The 20,193-nt window shown below is 42.0% G+C and overlaps 1 protein-coding gene across 2 annotated transcripts; it reads left to right on the forward strand.

Moving 5' to 3' along the window:
• The first annotated feature begins 2,479 nt into the window (after window positions 1-2,479).
• On the forward strand, window positions 2,480-19,675 carry CXCL14 (C-X-C motif chemokine ligand 14). 2 transcript variants are annotated; one of them, XM_083428966.1, is made up of 4 exons: window positions 2,480-2,968; window positions 4,073-4,178; window positions 11,533-11,643; window positions 18,506-19,675. In XM_083428966.1, the coding sequence occupies exons 1-4, from the start codon at window positions 2,905-2,907 to the stop codon at window positions 18,519-18,521; spliced, it is 297 nt and encodes a 98-aa protein (XP_083285092.1). In that variant the 5' UTR covers window positions 2,480-2,904; the 3' UTR covers window positions 18,522-19,675. The 2 variants fall into 2 exon arrangements, with proteins under 2 accessions (XP_083285092.1, XP_083285091.1); XM_083428965.1 differs by having other exon boundaries at window positions 2,640-2,968; window positions 18,503-19,675.
• Window positions 19,676-20,193: the final 518 nt, after the last annotated feature.

Below are 20,193 nucleotides of genomic sequence, written 5' to 3' on the forward strand. Positions count from 1 at the left end.
ATTGTGCAAGCCTTTCTAGCCAGTGCCAGGACTCTGAATAGATATGTGAACTGGGTCTCGTATTGATACAGGTACACAGAAAACTGTCAATAGGTAGTCAGACTGCTGGTCTACCAAGCAGCACTGTCTACACTGACTGGGAGTGACTCTCCAGGGTTTCAGGGCATCCCAGCCCTACCTGGAGATGCAAGGGATTGTCTTGCATCTGGGACTTTCTGAATGACAAGCAGATGCTCTACCACTGAGCTATAGACGTGCCCTAAGAAAGGGCCCTTCCCTTCCCTACTAAATCTCGAGGTGCTGCATCACTAGTTCCAGAATAATTAAGGAAAGAAATACAGGCAGAGAAGCTAACGAGTAGCAAATAAATCTTGAAACCAGAAAAAGTCCCACGCCGAGGCCTAAAGCCACACTTCCAAGAGAAAAGTTAATTAATTCAAAGTTAATTTATGGCAAATCTGAAAGCAACCATTTGTGGGAATCCCATCGGTGCCCTTGCACTTATGGAAGGGATTTAGATTTGGCAGAAGCATCCACTATTGGAAGAGTAATAGAATCATAGAAATGTGTGGGTAGGAAGGGACCCTGAGGATCATCTAGTTCAAGCCCCTGAAAGGCAAGAATTTCAACTAAGGCAGCTGTGACAGGTGGGCATCCAACCTCTGCTTGAAAACCTCCAACGAAGGAGAGTCCACCATCTCCCAAGGGAGACCATTCCACTGCTGAACAGCTCTTACCATCTAAAGTTCTTCCTGATGTTTAGTCGGAATCTCCTTTCTTCTAACTTGAGTCCATCAGTTTGGGTCCTACCCTCAGCACAGGACAAACCAAGCTTGCTCCATCTTCCATGTGACAGCCCTTTAGATATTTGAAGATGGTTACCATATCTCATCTCAGTCTCCTCTTCATGAGGCTAAACATATCCAACTCTCTCAACTGCTCTTCATATGGCTTGCTTTCCCAACACTTTATCATCTTGGTCACCCTCCTCTGCACACATTCCAGCTTGTCAACATTCTTCTTAAATTATGACACCCAGAACTGGACACAGTACAGAACAGAGTGGATTGCTTCCCTTGTCTTGGACACCATAAATCTGTTGCTGCAGTCTAGGATAGCATCAACTTTTTCTTTTTTTCTTTTTTCTTTTTATTTTTTTGCTGCTGCATCACACTGTTGACTCATGTTAAGCTTGTGGTCTACTCCCAGCATGTTAAGCTTGTGGTGTACTCCAGGCAAGCCAGGTGTCCGCCATCTTATATTTGTCCAGCTGGTTCTTCCTGCCTAAGTGTCAAATCTTACATTTGGCCCTACTGAAATTTATTTTGTTAGTTTTGTCCCAGTTCTCCAATTTGTTAAGGTCATCTTGAGTCCTGATTCTGTCTTCTGTGGTATTAGCTACCCTTCCCAGTTTGGTGTTATCTGAAAATTAGGTGAGTATCCCCTCAATACAGTGGTACCTCAGGTTAAGAACTTAATTCGTTTTGAAGGTCCGTTCTTAACCTGAAACCGTTCTTAACCTGAGGTACCACTTTAACTCCCGCTGCTGCTGCTGCGCCGCCACTGTGCAATTTCTGTTCTCATCCTGAAGCAAAGTTCTTAACCTGAAACACTATTTCTGGGTTAGCGGAGTCTGTAACCTGAAGCATCTGTAACCCAAGGTACCACTGTACTTTCATCCAAGTCATTTATAAAGATATTGAACAACAACAGGCCCAGGACACTACTCTGTAGCACTCTACTTGTCACTTTTTTCAGGATGACGAGGAACCATTAGTGAGCACTCTTTGGGTTCTGCACTCCCTGAAAACCAGCCCCAGAGAGTTAGTGACCCTCCAACACAGTGTGACAGGTGGCATAGGGGTTATAAAGAGAAGGAGACTTGGTCAACAGCCTTTCCACAAATGGGGCAGCAGGATTGGATTTCACCCATTGTTTCCATAAGCATACTTCCCGTTTCCCAAGACATTTGGTAGGAATTGGGTGGGTTGCCATATCAAAACACTGAAACTACAAAACACAGCTGATGTGTGATGAATCTTCCATGTCACCCAAAGGATTGAAGCTATTGCAAAATGAAGGATAGTCTTTGTGTTCTACGATTAAGGATGAAATCCTATAGAAGCAATTCTTCAAAATGTTCAGATCTGTCAAAAGCCACCTGTCATGCAACATCCTAGCCCCCAAGGTCATTGGGCTACCTCACTTATTGCATATCAATGACCTGCCCCCAGCTCAGATCACAGCATTACAATGTATGGCAGTGATCTAACAAATTCTTATTTTGAAGTTCTTGTAGCTCTTTCACTGCTTGTGCACATTTTTAAAATGTGGTTTTCTGAAGAGACATATTTTATGGATCCATGTAGCATCACAAAACCAACTGCAACACCACCTTGTTAAAAAGGGCAGCCTTGCCACCTCAAAGACCCAAAGGGGCAGAGAGTTAAAAGCCACCTCTTTCTCAATCCCCCTCCTCCTCATCTTCTCCTTCTCTGCAGTGTATGTTATCCTCTAAAATACTCGGTGCCTTCAGCAGAATCAGTTATTTTCGTTCCCTGTAAGTCCCTCCCCCTTTTTTAGGGTTGCGAAATTGCTGAAAGTAATTTAGTCTCTCTGCATATTAATGAGTTTGAGGAAAGGGCAGCGGGAGCTGTTTTAAAAGAGGAGGGAAGCGGCAGAGCGCAGACAGACAGCAGCTGAAACCGACAGGGCTGCAATAGCAGCAGCAGCAACCAGGAGAGAGCAGATCATAGGCATTCATTCACATTGCAATCTATAGTGTGGCAACACCAAGTCTCAGTCTGACCAGTGCGTCTGATCAAAGAGGCAAAGGAAAGACAGCAGTTTATCCAAGTGAAATCTAAGAGAGCATACCTTTAGGCTCCTCCAGGTCTTCTTATCATGAAGCTCTTGCCAGCAGTTTTCCTCTTACTGTTCATTGTAATCTGCTTTACCAGCGTGGAAGGTAAGTTACAGGTTATTCACTTACCATGCATTTCAGCACCCTTTCTCTCTCCCTCATTCCCTCCCTCTCTCTCTCTTTCTCTCTCTCTCACTCTTGCACACACATTTCACTTTTACCGCTTGTTGAAATAGTTTTGAAATGTACTTAGAAGCAACTGACACCTGAACTAAAAAAAAAAATCCCAGAGCAAATATATTTTAAGCTATAGATTTGTATAGCAAGAACACCAGAAAAGCAGAAACCCCGGCTTCTTCCCAAAGTTAGCTGAGCTGAAGTGCGTATCACAGGAAATATTCCCCTTGCAATTAATCTGGTGTGGACTCCTTTGGAATGGTGAATTCACACACATTAATGCACAGTGGGAAAAGTAACTAGAACTTTGACTAGTACAGTTTCAGCCAGACTCTGCAGCCCATTAAGTACTGGTCCCATGCTCTTGGAAATGGTTTTAAATTGGTCACCCTTTGATTTGAAGGGCTGATTTTTGCCCAGCTCAGATGCTGCTTTGACAATTTGTATATCAAATAATTCCAAAAGAATTCAGAAGTCTTTATATTCCTTTTCCAATTTTTTAAAAAAGAAGCAATCAGTAGCACAAGTTATATTTAACCATCATCTGAATAGTGTGGCTTGACTGTTTCTTTATCTTAATGTGCATTTTTTTTACAAAGTTTGATCACAGCAGGTACACTTTTAAAAGACAGGACCACCACATGGCTTCAAATACAAAAGATTGCAGTCCTGTGCACACTTACTTGGGAATTAGTCTTAGTGAACTTATTGGCTCTTACTTACATAAATTGGTTGGGTAGTCTACTAACTTCAGCGGAATTCACTTAACCATATACAATGGTTGCAATCTTAAGATCTTGCTCAATGAAAAACTTTTGTTTTTTGCAGTATGTTGCTTAGGATTACAACTAGCCTAGATAAAAAATACAGTAATGTCCTCTTTATATTAAACTGTAGAAAAGATGAACTTTTTCTATACTGTATATGTTTAAATAGCTCGTGAATTACAGAGAGTTTAGGAGCAGTGATAAGGACATGTAGAATATGAAATGAATTTTATATACCCAAATGGGTAAATACTTTTTCTTCTAGGATCAAAATGCAGATGCGCAAGAAAGGGCCCCAAGATAAGATTCAGTGATATACAAAAGCTGGAAGAGAAGCCAAAGTATCCATATTGCAAGGAAAGAATGATCATGTAAGTCACACCTTTTTTTTTTTAAGGGTATTATCAAAATAAATATGTTTGTATCAATCAGATTGTTTTCCTGCATTTTTAATATTTTAAAGAGAGAGAAAATGCCTATGACAGTATGGTAACAAGTTAAACCCAGCACAATTGGTAACTGTTATGAAAATGTTCCATCTGTCTCTGATATAGTAAATCTGCTTAATTGTAAATTGCTGGAAAAGAAGACAAGGCTTATGAGGGTAATATTAAAATGCCTATAAATGTAATGAGCAACATTAGGTGCCCTATCTATCTACCATCTACCATCTATCTATCTATCTATCTATCTATCTATCTATCTATCTATCATCTATCTTTATTTCATTGAGCTTCCAAATATCTGCTATAGAAGGCTGCAATATTGCACAAGTGCTTGGCAGTATAATCCTATACATTACTCGGAAGTAAGCCCCACTGAGGTCAATGGGACTTACTTTCAGATAAGTGCATATAGGATTGCAACCTTCATCCCATTCTCTCCAGTGGGCTTAAAGCAACTGAGTTCAGGATTGCACCATAAGGTTGCCATAAATCCCATCACACTCCGTGGAATTGAACTTCCACATAATTATTGGCTTGTACATGTGGAACACCTCTTGGTTGCGTGGAGTAACCGGTGTCAATAAATCAAAGTGCTCAGCCTCAAATATAAACATTACCTCTCTATCTTCGGGGACCTGTTTCAACTTGCACAACTTTGAATGAGATCATTTCTGCTTAGGCATTTCTTGTGAGGCGTGCCAAATTAAAAGTCTGAAACTTTCTGTTTGTTTGTTTTCACACTGCCATGTCATTTGTCAGAACGGGGCCAGGCCAACATTATGAAATAAAACAATTAGAATTCCTCCTCAGGATGCTGCCTTTGGAACTAGTTACATAACAAGTGGTAACCAACTTGTTCCCTACTTAGAAAGAGAGAGAGAGAGAAGGCTGTGTTGCATCACAACTGGGTCTTGTTTGCGTCAGCTGCTGCTAGAAACACAACCCAACCCTCCTTATGCACAACAGCCCTCTCAGTCATAGCAAGGTTGCCAGAAAGAAGCTCAATCCCTTCCAAATGGTAAATCTAATGTGGGGGGCATGGGAGTGGGCATATGGAAAGGGGAAATGGCCATTTTCAGGACTCACAACATCTCTGTTGTTGTCTGGGACTGGCCCGCTCCACTGAAAGGTTCTGGGAACCTGCTGACTAGCTCATGAATGCAATGCCAAACAACTGGTGGCTAATTGTGGATTGGGACACACCTAGAGGTTAAGAACCAGTCAACGTGACTGGGAACAAATCCTCACTTAATGACCTGTATCTACTCACTTTACGCACAGCAGATTAAGGCCTCCAGTGTATCCATCCAATTCTGATTTTTAGCTTTGCTCCAGCTGCCTCTGAATGGAATACTCCTAGAAATGAGAAAGATTATATGGTTTTCAGTGGTTGGAACATTGTTGGTATGAAAGAAAATGACCAGAAATAGCATCTTTGCACTCCTTGGCTTAAGGTCAATGGGTGAGTCCACAGTATAGACCACTTATTTCCACAATGGAAGCAGCTGGTGTCCATTGATTTCTGTTGCAGTGACATAAATGCTCAGGTGTTCAAGAAAATGGAAAACACCTGTCAGATAGGCGGACAGTTGTTGTGTGAACCATGCGCTAAAAGCAAACCATACTACACTTGGATGAGCTGGTTTGAAATTGAAAACCTGGCAAGTAATGTTTCGATTACAATGGTTCTCATAAAGTATTGGGAGCAAAGCATATTAGCCAGCGACCAGTAATTTAATGCAAAGCTCTGTAGGCAAAGCAAAGTCTTCTATTTTATAGTAACTTTCTTAAAGCCTCCAAACATGTCTATACATCATGTTCTGCTTTTCTAGTGGGAAGCACAAATAGTTTTTCTTCGGATCAAACTGAGCCTACCAAGCAAATTGCCAAAACTCATCTGATTTTTTTTTTCACAGGGCAGAGTTATACATTTCATGGTGTTCTATGATTCTTTTTTTTTTTGGATGTTGGGTAGAGGGACTTTTTAGAACTTTCCTTTTATTCCATTCTCCACTGACTCCTCTCCCCGCAGCTACTTTTACTCATGTTGGGTAAAGATACAGGCATCTTTTAAGCCTAAAAGAGGTGTGTGCAAGTAACTATGTTGTATTCCCTGATTACATTGGAAATATTTTGAATGGGGCAAAGCTTTCTTACAATTATGCTGATTAGCACATTCCCAGTAGAAACCTGTTTCTCGATCAAACCACATTTGGCTACACTTCCCTTAATGATCAAGGCTCCTTCTGCCTGATTCCAGATTATCCCCACTCTCACTGCAGCCCCATAAGACACAGCCCACACTGTTCAGATGCAGAGGCTTTTCAGGGGGTACAGAGAAAGGGGGTGAAGGGTAGAGAAAGGTTGATTGTGTGAGGATCCTACGGCTTGCATGATTGGATCCAACTCATAATGCCCAAGGCACTGATTTGACACCCATGTTTATATTTCTAAATAATAATAATTTCCACTTTCATAATCCCAAAATACGTTATATGGGACAGACTTCTGAAATGCTGTGTTAGTGACTAGATACACATTTCTGGGAAATCTCTTTATAAGAAATAAATGAGTTAATCCTCATACTGACATTCCAGCATTGGAATGACCCGAACAACTATACTCATATAATTTAGGAAGAAGGTCGTCCCCCACCACCCTTATTCTGGTTATTTGGAACTGCCTGGCTTGTGTTTTTGGCATTGCTCTTCTCTTCAGATGTACTGTCCTCAGTACGCCTGGCTGCTAACAGAGATCAGCAGACGCCCCTTCTTCCATTTTGCCCATTCATTTTAACAGGTCGGCTCTGCCTTGCATTTTGCCCAGCTTATTGTTGATAATTCTGAAATTAATTTTAGGAATTGGCACATGCACAGTTTGTCATAGTTTAAAGTCTGTAACTCCCCCTTTTTGTGTATTTGTACAATAACATAATGATTCCTTTTTGGCTGTTTTTTAAATAAATGCACATATGTATGCTTATGCAGATTGCTAACCAGTAAGGCAGGAGGGGAAGTGGGGAGACACAACCTGGAAAAAGAGTCAAACCGTATGTGTGCAGAATTCTAAGCAGAATCCAGAAATGAAAAACAGAAAGATGGGAGGTTGCTATTGTATCAGTACTGCTCTGCACACAATTTCAGATAATTCAGAATCCGGGGGAAACTCCAATGGGAAAATTTCCTATGCATGCCTAACTCACAAGAAAAGGTTTTATCTCCGTGAACTTTCTCTCCACTGCAATCTGGAGTCCGGCACTTTTCTCCATGACTCCCTGGCTCAGTCTAGCCTAGTTTAACAGGTTTGCCGTAATGCACTAAGATTCTGCAAGAGCTGAACTCAGATGGATTCAGAGTTTCAGGATTCAACAGCAAACCCTTGTTTCTTTAAAATCGTACAAGGCACATTTTCTGCCAAATGCACAATTAAAAATATTAAAATCCAGGAAGCATCACAAAAGCACAATTATAACACAAAATGCCACCAGTACATCAATCATGCAATCAACATTCAGCCTGGATAAAAAGTATCATTGCTGCAGCAGCAGAGTTAGTAAAAGAAGCAGTCAAGAAATGTCTTCCGAACAAACAAATATATTTGCATAAGGGGGAAAAGAAGTCAGTGAGACGACCAGGTGGTTTTACCTAGGAAGAATATTCCAGAAGTACATAAAAAGCGAATATGTTCATTTTTTTGTTCATTACTATTTTCCCCTAGGATTTGGTACTCAGGGTATACTGCCTCTGGAAATAGCATTCCATACATCAAATGTTCTGTGCTCTACATAGTGTTGGATTATATAGTGTTGGACTATAATTTCCATCATCCCTGAACACTGACCTCCAGATGATCATAGAAACAGAATTGTAGAATTGGAAGGGACCGCAAGGGTTGTCGGGTGTACCCCCTGTAATGCAGGAATCTTTTGCCCAATGTGGGACAACCCTGAGATTAAGAGTCTCTTCAGCTCTACTCACTGAGCATGAAGTTAGACTGCATGTTGTTGGACCGTGTTGCCTGGAGCTGGTGGGAGTTCAGAACCACCCCTGTATATATAGAAACATAGGGTGGTGCCAATATATGCAGCTACATCACATTCAAAGTGGCAGCATAGCAGTGGTTGCAATTTAGAAGTCCACGGCCAATGAGTGTTGGAGGCTGGACAGAAGAAAACTGAATTTCTGAGCTTCCTTTGTCTCATGCATAGTGCTAGAGGGGGCAACAAACCCAAGAGCATGTGATGGAGACTCAGGTGGTCCTTGGATGGTGAGAGAAAATTGCCTTCAGAAACTCCCAGGAAGAACTAGCTCTTTCAGGACAGTAATTCATTGGCATGGCTGGTATTGTAGCTTAGTGGGGAAAACTGGGCCAGAAAAAGGAGTGGCTGAGCCAGCCAAGAGGAAGGTGGGGATGCAGAATTTTCTTCCTACCTTGTGTACTGGAATAGCAGGCCAAACCGTTCACTCCATCGCCAGGGAAGAAGGCCACCCCTCCCTTTGTGCTCTCTCTTTCCTCCGTCCAAAAATATGAGCCAGAGTTTCTATGTGAACACCAGGAAATGGGTGTTCCACCCTCCCTCCATGCGGACCGATGTGCCAGTGACCTCCTTTCCTGACAGGTCCTTACAAATTAGCAAACTCCCATAAGGTGCGGAGGTAGCAGTTTCCCAGTCAGCTCGCATACACAGTTATGTCTCCATTACATCAGTAACCCAGGGCTGACAAAGAGTTCAGAAACGTGCATCAGCATAACAAAAGCAGTGCGAGGCTTTCCTGCCCAAGCCTTGGCTGCCAAGGACTGGAGTCTGGGCCTCGGAGTTTGCCTGCCTGATGGGAAAACCAAACAGCAGTATGCTCTCACAAACAAGATGCCAGCAGTAGAAGGACGCTGAAAGGCCGTCAAGGAAAAAACAATAACAAGCTTCTCCAGGATGGGTATGGGAGAGACGTGTGCTCCAGACCTTTAGAAGCTCAGCCAGATTTGGCAGCCAAATGAAAAGGCAGAAGCCGTGAGGTACAAACATAAATGAAATGCCCATTAGAGAAACTTTACACTCTCCCTGAAAAATCATCAAGAAAACGCACAAACTTTAGCGAGCTTGGGAGCGGAGCTGTGGATAGGAAACAAGGTCCGGAGCGCAAAACTCTCCCTTCCCATCTTTTTCAAAAACAGCTGACGTTGTTCAATATTTCAGATACATTTTCACAGCCCTAAAAGTTTGTTCCCTCTCAGTATATCTCCTCCTCCTTTCCCTTTCTCCCTTCTTTTCTTTTAAATGTTTGAAACTGCAATGCTGCTCTGAAGGAAATTAGTGTAGAAGAGACTAGAATGTTTTTGTGTGTTTGGTTGCACCTTGTTGCAAGAGCCACCTCTTAAATGTTGCATAAATTTAGTTCATATTATCATTATTATTAGAAAGAAAGAAAGAAAGATGTGTGGCAGCCTTTCCTAACAATCTCCTCCCACATTTCTGCATGTAGAATTATTGCAGTATTTCAGAAACAAACTTTTCATGAAGAAACCATCATGGCATGATCATTTTCTTCATTTTGACTGGAATCCCATTCTTTTCAAAGAAACAACAACAGATTTGTTAACAACTGCTAGATTTTTCTGGAGTCGTTGTGGTAATAAAAAACAACAACCCAAAAGCAATTAAAATCCTTTTTTTAAAAAATTCATCATACTTTACGTCGTCAGAACATTGTGTTCTGTCTGTCATTGCTTGTTTGCATGGCTTTGCCATTAAGATATTTCACATTCCATCTCAGGTAAGGAATTTTAAGGAGTACAGCTGGAAAATATATATTTAAATATATTTGAGATCCTGGAGTGGTAGATATAAAAGCTGTTGCTAATCAGGTCTGAAAATAGGAAAGTGGGATAATTATTTAGCTGACTCAGTGTAAGACTGTGTTGGAAAGCTGAACCTTTTGCAGACATAGACAAGAAAGAAAAGCTGGAACGCTAGGGACACAATACCCTGAGGTCTGAACAGACTGGAAGGAAAGTCATTATACTGCGAAGTAAAGGAAGAGAGCTAATGTCTGGCTGATGCAGGACAAATTTATTGTTGGCCAGGCAAAGACTAAACATGACATGGAAAGCTTCACAGCTTTGCCAAACCCAATGAAATTAATGGGCTGCTTGTATGGATATAGGGTGACCATGTGTCAGAGGGCAGTCCTCTCTTTTGAAGGTCTGTCTATCTGAAGTTCATTTAAAAATAAGAAACCACATAAAAAGGGGGAGCAGGAGCCTTGAAGTAGTCTATAAACCTTGACAATGACCATCTGGTCAGCAGACTGAGCAGGCGCACACACATCCGCTGGTGTCTTCCCTATTATGGTGAGCTATTTTGTCACCTGAGATAGCTCAGTTGGTAGAGTCATGGGTGCAAGTCCCATGCTGTGCAAAAAGATTCCTCCATTGAAGAGGGTTGGACTAGATGATCCTTGTGGTCCCTTCCAACTGTACAATTCTCGGATTTTGAGATTCTTTAAATTATAGTGATTATTTGCACCCATACACACAAATTACCACGAGCAAATTTTATGCAGCCTGGGGTTCTCTTTCATGGTGATGCAAGTTCTCTTCTTAGGCCATGCACGCACAAGTGGCCACCCCAAGAGGGTGTGGCAACCCTGAGAATCTTCTGACAGCTGTGACACCAAAAAGGCTCACTAGATCCCCGGAGATCAACTTTGATTCACTTTGCTAGCCCCAGCAGCTGCTTCCAAGCAGCAAACGGTTGCCTCAATCCACTAAGAGTGAAAAATAATCCATTTAGCCACCTGGAGTTGTGCCATTGATGATCCATGCTTGATGGAGTCCCATTCTTGTACATTCCCCAGCCAACAAATAGTTGGTCTAGTCAGCTGGTTGCCATTCTGGCAGGAAGAAGGCTGTATCCAGTCTTGCTTTTCTCCCCTCCAGCAGGTGATGGGTGCTGTCGAAGCTCAATGACACTGACAATCTGTTTGTAATGCATGGGCTTCCAAATGGGCTTCAAATGAGACAGCCCTATTCAGCGTTGGAATGTCCATAAACATTCCATGACATCACATCCATCCCAACCAACTGGGATTGGAGGCATTAGTGCAGCAAACAACAATATGGCATGTATGTAACACACTGCAGGATGGGGTGGGGGAGATGGGGGACCAGTGCTATATGACAATTTCTTAGAATTAGACTGCTAGCTATCGTTCTGTTAAGAATCCATGTTTGTTAACATTATTACGGCAGCTCCATCTTCACAACCTGTCTTTCCTTTCAGAGTCACAATGAAATCCCGATTCCGAGGTGGCCACCAGTACTGCTTGCATCCCAAACTCCCGAGTACCAAAAGATTACTTAAGTGGTACACAATATGGAAAGAGAAAGAGAGGTGGGTATCACTCATGTCCAAAGCGCAGGACAGCCTCCTGTCCCTATGAGCAAGAGGTATCTTGGGTTATTAAGTACATGTGTTTATTCTGGGGAAAGATGTCTCTGTCTAACTTGAACACTTGACCCATAAATCACAGTGACAAGTGTGACATCGCCGCTGGCTTTCATATCAGAAGTGTGGTATCAATGTAATTTAAAGGGAAAGTGTTGAGCTGTCAAGTTAAATCCCAGATTTCAAAAAACATCAAACATTTCAGATGACAGTTCCATTTTTATTTCGCAATTTGGACACAAGGGCTTAAGCATAAATCCAAGTCAGCTTAAGTACCAAACAACTAGATCCAACAGCCAATGTAGTAGCAGAAATCAATCCACAAATTGGAATTACTTCTACTACTTCCTCTTTCTTTTTTGCCTCATTTCCCCAAATCCTTGGCTCTTTTGATTTTATTGTGACTATCTTTATGGCAGGTGTCATTCTCTTGAATCATATTGTCACTGTGCAGCTGCTAAATGCATAGTATGAATAAACACAGCAGCTGCAGCTATTTTTGAGCACAATTAGTTTTTGAGAAAGACAGTGGGGCATAGTGGTTAAAGAGTTTGAGAGTGGCTGGCATAACTTGAGTTCAAATCCACACTCAGCCATGAAGCTCATTGGGCAGTCATGGGTCAATCGCACACACTGAACAAAACTACATCACAGGGTTGTTGTGAACATAAAGTGGGACACACTTCATGTACTCTACAGCATTCTGAGCTGTCTGGGTGACATTCAGGAACCACGTCAAGACAAACAAAGCTGGCGTGAAGGCCTTGGCAGGTACTGACAGTAATTTAGCCTGTCTGTGAAATGAAGATGTTTACTCAGAAGTAAGTGCCATCGAGTCCAATAGGACTTGCTTCCTAGAGAGCCTTGTTTTGTTTTTGGTTTGTTTTTGGTTTTTTTGTCCCTTTCTCAGTCATGCTGATAGTTTTGCCTGATTGTCTGCCAGCGCTCTTGCGGTAGTACTTGGGAAGCCGGAGAGAAAACGGTTTGCACTGCTAAATGTCAACTATTATGTAACCTCATTTCCTCTTGTTTACTTTTTAAAGGCTACCACAGAGGAAATAAAATACTCAAGATCTTATGTTTAAATAATGCTAAGAATCTGCCTTTGGCTTGTAAAGAGCAAGGCACGTCAGATGTAAACCTGCCTAGACATCCAGATGCCACACAACTGAGGATGTCTGGTGAGAAGAGGGCTGCCTGAGGCCAAGGGCTTAATTCTTAATTTCTGGATTCCTCTGGGTTGTCAGACCGATCACGTTAATTCTTTCTCTGACAGGTCACTGTATTTTGCACACACACACAAGAAGTTGCATAGTCTGGTCTGAAATGGCTAACAGTATAACCCCCACATCAACAAAACTGCTTGGCTGTTTTCACCCACTGTCTAAAGGCTCATGTTTGCTGTCTCATTTAACTACATAGGAATGCTGAAACAAGTCGTATAACTACACAACAAACCTGTACAGTGGTACCTCGGGTTACATACGCTTCAGGTTACATACACTTCAGGTTACAGACTCCGCTAACCTAGAAATAGTACCTCGGGTTAAGAACTTTGCTTCAGGATGAGAACAGAAATTGTGCTCCGGTGGCATGGCAGCAGCAGGAGGCCCCATTAGCTAAAGTGGTGCTTCAGGTTAAGAACAATTTCAGGTTAAGAATGGACCTCCAGAACGAATTAAGTACTTAACCCGAGGTACCACTGTAAGTGGAAAGTGGAAACAATGGGTGGTATTCAGCTAGGCTTTGCTCAGGGTAAAAGGTAAAGGTAAAGGACTCCTGATAGTTAAGTCCACTAGCGAACGACTCGGGTTGTGGCGCTTATCTCACTTTGCTGGCCGAGAGAGCCGACGTTTGTCCACAGACAGTTTTTCCAGGTCATGCGGCCAGCATGACTAAGCCACATCTTGCAAAACCAGAGCAGCGCACGGAAATGCCGTTTACCTTCCTGCCAGAGCAGTACCTATTTATCTACTTGCACTTTGACATGCTTTCGAACTGCTAGGTTGCTCAGGGTAGATCCCCTGAAAGTAATGAAAATGATTAAGTCTATTAATTCCAATGGGTAAAATTTAATTGACCAACGCTTGAGGCTGATGTGAGTTGGAGTCCAATCTCAGCCTCAAGAACACAGGCTCACCATTCCTGCTCTAAAACCAGCCCCCTTTCCCTTGAAGTACATTCACTGTTGGGCTGAAAAAAAGCACTTTGTTTATGATCAGGTGAATTCTTTTCATATTACTTTGCAGCTTCCAGTACTGAGCTATAGCACTGAAGATGTGCTTTGTTCTAAGTCCTGCTTGCATACAGCGATGCTAATATGGTGAATACAGTAGATAAAGATCAGACAACAGGCCCCAATTAAATGCTACTTAAACACTGTACTCTCAAAATGGGCCTTAATGATTGCTTTCACCAACTCTCCCAAAGTTTTTGAATGAAAATGTTTTAAAGGCTGCTATCCTATACCCCTAACTTTTGAGTAAGCCCTATCAAACTCAATGTGGAGTACTTCTGAGTAAACATATGTAGGATTGTTGTGGATTGTTGTTTCTTTTAATGCTCAACGCAATAGGAAATTAAACACCTGCAGATTTGTGACATTTCACTTTCCTGACAGGAATCAAACTATTCTCTATACATTAACCAAATGTTATAATAAAGATCCTATTAAGGGAGAATTGACCATTATTCTGGTCTAACAAGGGTGTTCTTAGAGAGAACAGACTATGCCACATGACCTGTTCAGGCCAATGCGCTGCTTGGGTGACTCCCACATATATGACCTCTCCCCACCCCGTGATTCTTTGTTTTGGGCAGAGCTCAGTGTGATAGTACACTAGTTAGATCTCTAATACTATGTAGGTCTCGGGTTTAAGATCTGCGGTAAGCAATTTATGATGGTTAAGATGGCCCATCCCCCGTAAGGAGTTCAGCTATTTTTCTTCAGACAAAAAGCAACTGAAACTGTGGTTCGTAACATGCTCAACTAGAGACCCATTTCAATAGCTGTATTTATTATGCATCATGCCACATGAGAGCCTCTGGCTCTGTTTCACTCATGCAACTGCCTGCCGTTCATTTATCATTCTGCAGATAGCAGCCCTTTAAGATTAGCCTTCAGATTTTGGGAAAGCCCAGTTATGCTCACAGGAATATAACATGTCACCCTCTGTATTTGCCTTATTATACCAGCAAATTCCAGATCGATGCTGTAATTTCTGGTGTTACGTTGGCACAGTGGCTGCAATGCCTCTGGTTGAGCACTGGTGCAGCAAATCTTTGAATCTTAAGTAACTAAAGCAACATTAGCGTTCCTCAAAAATCTTTGTTGCACGACTAACCCTGAGCTCACCCAAGAGGCTCATGGCGAAAGAACAAAGTAAACTTCTCTTTCCTAGGTTAAAAAGCCAGAACATTGATCATGGGAGCACCTTTGCTTCTCCCTATAGCTTGGATGAATAGAGGCTTATGTAAATAGCGATTTCCTTCAGCATCAGGGTTCATTGAACTTCAGCGCACCTGCCCTGGGGTGAAACAGCAGAAGCAGATGAACTATTAAGAACAAAGAGCCTGATTGCATGCGAACCTCCCTTGTAATACAAGCTTAAGGGACAGACAAAACACTGAACATGGGAGCCACGGAATCCAATCCCACTGCCATAGAGGTCAGTGGGGATTTTGCCAGGAGAAGCTGGACACAGCTCACAGATTAATTTTTTAATTAGGTATTAGAGGCTTTAAAAAGATAAATGCAATGAAAGCCTGCACGTCTCCTTCCCAGAATAAGGCCAGTCCCAAGTATGGCGTGCTGCTTCATGGCTTGTTTGTATAAATGCAGCAACTGGATTGCCTCTCCACAACCATTTTAAAAAGTAGAAGTTTTATGTTGTTCATTTTTGAGATTGCAACCCTATGTGCACTTACCTAGAAGTAAGCTCTATTGAACAGAGTGGGACTTGCACAGGATTCCTCTGGGTTAATATTCACATTGTCGTTTCAAAAATCATTCCACAACCTTTTCAGCAAAAAAAAAGTGGCTGAATATGCACTCTGACATCTTTCCAATTTGCTGTTATGGGATGGCAAAAAAGACAGAAATCCACATTTGTTGAATATTCTGTCTTGCTTGCACCGTTTTAAATTCAGAAGCTCTGCCTGACTGAAGGCAAAACTACAGTTGGGATTTCAGATCCTTAGCTTTATGTGGTGTTGAGTAATGCATCAAAGTGTCTGAGAGATTGCAATGAGAGTCAGGAAGTTCATGGTTTGCATTTTGCTCCTGCCATGAACTCACTAGGGAGCCTTAAGTAAGTCACCCTCTCTCACTCCGCTGCCAATATGGGGACAATAATTCTTGCACAGTTGTAAAATTGATTGATATATTGGAATGGAAGCTCTATGACGCTCTAACATGCTAAAGAAACACAGGAAGCTGCCTTATAACAAGGAGGACCATTGGTCCATGCATTGGTCCATGCAGATTAACATTGTCTACTCTCACTTGGCAGCAGCTGTCCAGGATTTCAGAATGCAAGGGAAGCATCAAAACAATGCAGGAAGCAATATATTCATTTGTTATTTGTGTACTTAAGAAAGATAGGGGATACCACTTATATGCACAGTTTCTATTTCTGACCTTGGGCAAACAGGCCAATTGTGGCAATCTCTGCTTCTACAGTGGAACCTCGGTTTTCAAACATAATCTATTCCAGAAGACGGTTCGACTTCCGAAACGTTAAAAAGCCAAAGCATGCATTTCTGGAAGCATTTAAGTCCAGAAAACTCAATACAGAAGCTGTGTGGACGTTTGGCTTCCGAAAAACATTCGAAAACCAAAGCAGTTACTTCCAGGTTTTCGGTGTTTGAAAGCCGAAATGTTTTATTTCCGAGACGCTCGAAAACCAAGGTACCACTGTATTTCCATTTCCAGTGGAATTATCCAACATCCCTAGGTGAGTCACATCCTTTGCGCCACCCACTTTTGCCTCCGATCCTGCCTCCCAGCCACTATTGGCATGTGGTCCCCAAAAGGCTGTCCTCAATTCAAAGTGGCTGTTGGACTACTAAACTTTTTTCCCCTGCCCCAATTTACAGGGATGAAGATGTGTCCCCCTAATGATTTCTCTGAAATGAATCAGACAGGAAGGAGTCCAACACTCCTTACTCAATTCTCCCTAGTTATATAACAACAAACTACAAAGTCGTCCTAGGTATAAAAAATAAACTCTGGTGTATACTACGTATTATCAACTGCCTTTTTACAACACTTCTGTGTCTAGCACACTATCCAACAACCCAGCTAAGATCTGCAGAATAACAGGCTCACAGTTTCCTTATTTGTTGGCATTCACAGCCTCTCCTGTCACATAACCTCTCTTAGGGCACTGGTGGAGCTTGAAAGTTACAGCAATTTGATATAAACAAGGCAGGCCCCTGTGCCCAGTCAACTGCTGCTGTTGTACTTGTACACTTCTTCCATGGTAATTGACTCTTAAACTCCTGTTTAAGATTCGCAGGGAAGTGCCCTGAAGATATGTGATAAGGTAACTTACAAAGCAGCTGGTGTGTATTCAACTCTCCACCCACAGAATCTAACCATTTCGTATTTGAGTAGCAGAGCAGCTAGAATGAAGCAGGAAGAGCCCGGGAAAAGCCTGACGGCATGGTTGAAAGGCTCACTCTTGCCTTGGAGATTTAAAGCAGCATCTTATCACTTTAAACAGTCATGGCTTTCCCCCAAAGTATCCTGGGGAGTGCAATTAATACATTAATTAATTACACTGAGAGTTAATTAATTGCACTGAGAATGGTTAGGAGACCCCTTAGTCCTTTCATAGAGTCCTTTCATAGAGTTACAATCAAGCTCTCTTCCCAGGGAACTCTGGGAATTGTTGTCCTGGGAGGGAAATGTGGGTAAAACCTCAGCGCCTAGGACTTGCCGATCGCATGGTCGGCGGTTCGAATCCCTGCGGCGGGGTGCGCTCCCGCTGCTCGGTCCCAGCGCCTGCCAACCTAGCAGTTCGAAAGCACCTCCGGGTGCAAGTAGATAAATAGGGACCGCTTACTAGCGGGAAGGTAAACGGCGTTTCCGTGGGCGGCTCTGGCTCGCCAGAGCAGCGATGTCACGCTGGCCATGTGACCCGGAAGTGTCTCCGGACAGCGCTGGCTCCCGGCCTCTAGAGTGAGATGAGCGCACAACCCTAGAGTCTGTCAAGACTGGCCCGTACGGGCAGGGGTACCTTTGCCTTTAAGGACACTCAGCATCAAGGCTGTCTTAATCTTCCCCAGACTCAACTCTCGGGCCCCAGACTCTTGGCCTGGTGCCCCTGAAAGCCTGACACCCAGGTGCCCCAGACCCCTAGCGCCTATGGGTAAGACGGCCCTGCTAAGCATCCTTAACAAACTACACTTCCCACAATTCTTGGGGGGAAACTGTGATTGCTTAAAGTGATATGATACTCAGGGCCAGCCCAAGACATTTTGGCACCTGAGGCAGCTGCCTTAGGGGTTTCCTTTAAGACATGGCTGGAAAGATGGGCATTTTAAATAGGCACCTACCTGCCAATTCACTGGGTGAGCCTTTCACTTGCCTTGAGGATGTTGACAGGTATTTTAAGACTATGGAGGGCATGACATAAAGGCAACCAGCCTTTTGTAGCAGTTATTGGCTTTGGGATGCTGGCAGGTATTGTGCTTTGGCATTTAGTTTCCTGGGTGGCTCTGAGGTTGCTTGTTTTGTTGTTTAAATCCAGCCAGCTGAAAAGCAAGTTCTGTTTCTGTTATTTTGTTTTGTTTGTTTCAGCAGAGTTTATGAAGAGTAAGAAGGCAGAAAGCTAGCAGAAGAAATGGGATTCTGTGGCAGACATGAGGAAAAGATGGACAATGGAGAGAGATGACTTCTCACAAGACAAGACCCAAAATCTATATTGTTATAAAGCACTTTTTACCAAGGATCACTTTTTACATTTTATAGCTGTTAAAAAAAAAAAAAAGCTGCCAGATTTCATAAGGGTCTTTTACACACTAGATTTCATACAAGCCCTCTTTGTAGAGAGAAATCTCATGAGACGTAATCTTCATTTACAAATTGGTGTCATTTGTTTTTGTTTTTTAAAACCTTCATTCAATAGCTGTTCATACATCACCATTACTGGAAACTGGGCTTTATAAGCTCATTCAGCGAACCATTAATTTGTTTTGTTGTTGTTGTTGTTTTTAAAAAAGGTGTTCCAAAATAATGTCTCTTCTTTGGCATTTGGGAAACGTTCTATGCCATTGTAAAGAGTTCTAGTTGTAGAAGATTTCCATTTCTGTAGAACAAAGGAAAAGCTGAGGTAAAATTTTCTATGTAGGATGCCTGATACATTCTGCAGTACAATTTCAGAAATAAGGTTTTTCAGTGATTTTGAACTGGATATAAGCTGTTCACCTGTTAATCCTTGCAGAGGGTGTAATATGTAATATGCTACCCTTTTCTTTTTGTTATTTTGTATGGGAAAAATATTTCTAAAGCAGTTTAATACGAAGAAAGCACATTTTCCCCCACCTGCGGTTCTTATTATTAAAAGGCTTGAGATATTTTAAGCTTCAGGTATATTGTGTATGGTTCCATCGATTTGTAGTCTGAAACTCTTTTAAAAATGTACCTTTTATGAGAGGTGGTGAATCTCTGATAGGGGAATGGATATATATGTTTTAGTCACAAAGCAACATCTTTATTTTGAATGTAATACTTTCAATGGTAAGCAGTGCATTCCTCTTTTTAAAAAAATTATAAATAACAAAACTACCTTTTCAATTGTAAATATACTGCAGGAGATTTTCCTCTATTATCTTGCCGTATAATGTATTGTACTGCTAAATTATCATATGCTATTTAAATGTTTGAAATATTTAGGAAGTTGCATGCAGATTTCATATTTCTTTCTATGACAAATGGAAACATAAAGAATAAAAAAAAACATTTTAAATGGTTGATGGCCATGGTTTTTATTGTTTGCTTGATTAGAAGTGTGGAATCCTGCTGCAGGTTAATGATCTCTGTATTGGTCTTTTAACATTTAACTTCTTCGTCAACCCCAACTCACCCTTCAAAGAAGACAGTGTAACAATTCTTGCAATCCCCACTCCAAGCCATGCTGAGCTGAGCAGTTATGCTACTGCCATCACCCCACTGCCCTTTTTTACCCTTTACGGACACGGGTAAAATTCCTTTTGGTTTCCATTTTAATGACAAACCCACCTAATGCACACTCCCTGAGCCAATATATTGGGAACCAAAATGCCACTCTCCTTCAAAATTTCCACTTCTCTGATTAAAATAAGAACCAGTTTTTAGAAATGGGTTAATTAGTGGTAGGGCAGTCCAAGGCATTTGGCACCTGAGGTGACCCACAAAATGGCACTCTCCCAGAGAATAAGGAGTGACAATCTACATCAGGAACAAGGGTGGAAGGAGACAAGTAGCACCTCCTATTCGCCAAGAGGTCATTA

This window comes from Podarcis tiliguerta (assembly GCF_965153285.1).
Source record: "Podarcis tiliguerta genome assembly, chromosome: 2".
NCBI classification, from domain to species: Eukaryota; Metazoa; Chordata; class Lepidosauria; order Squamata; family Lacertidae; genus Podarcis; species Podarcis tiliguerta.

What these genes read in the sequence shown, in the direction of transcription:
- CXCL14 (XM_083428965.1), top strand. Translation starts at nt 2,905, where the DNA reads ATGAAGCTCTTGCCAGCAGTTTTCCTCTTACTGTTCATTGTAATCTGC. An exon ending in CTGCTTTACCAGCGTGGAAG is followed by an intron (nt 2,969 to 4,072) that starts GTAAGTTACAGG and finishes TTTTTCTTCTAG; the next exon opens with GATCAAAATGCAGATGCGCA. An exon ending in TGCAAGGAAAGAATGATCAT is followed by an intron (nt 4,179 to 11,532) that starts GTAAGTCACACC and finishes CTTTCCTTTCAG; the next exon opens with AGTCACAATGAAATCCCGAT.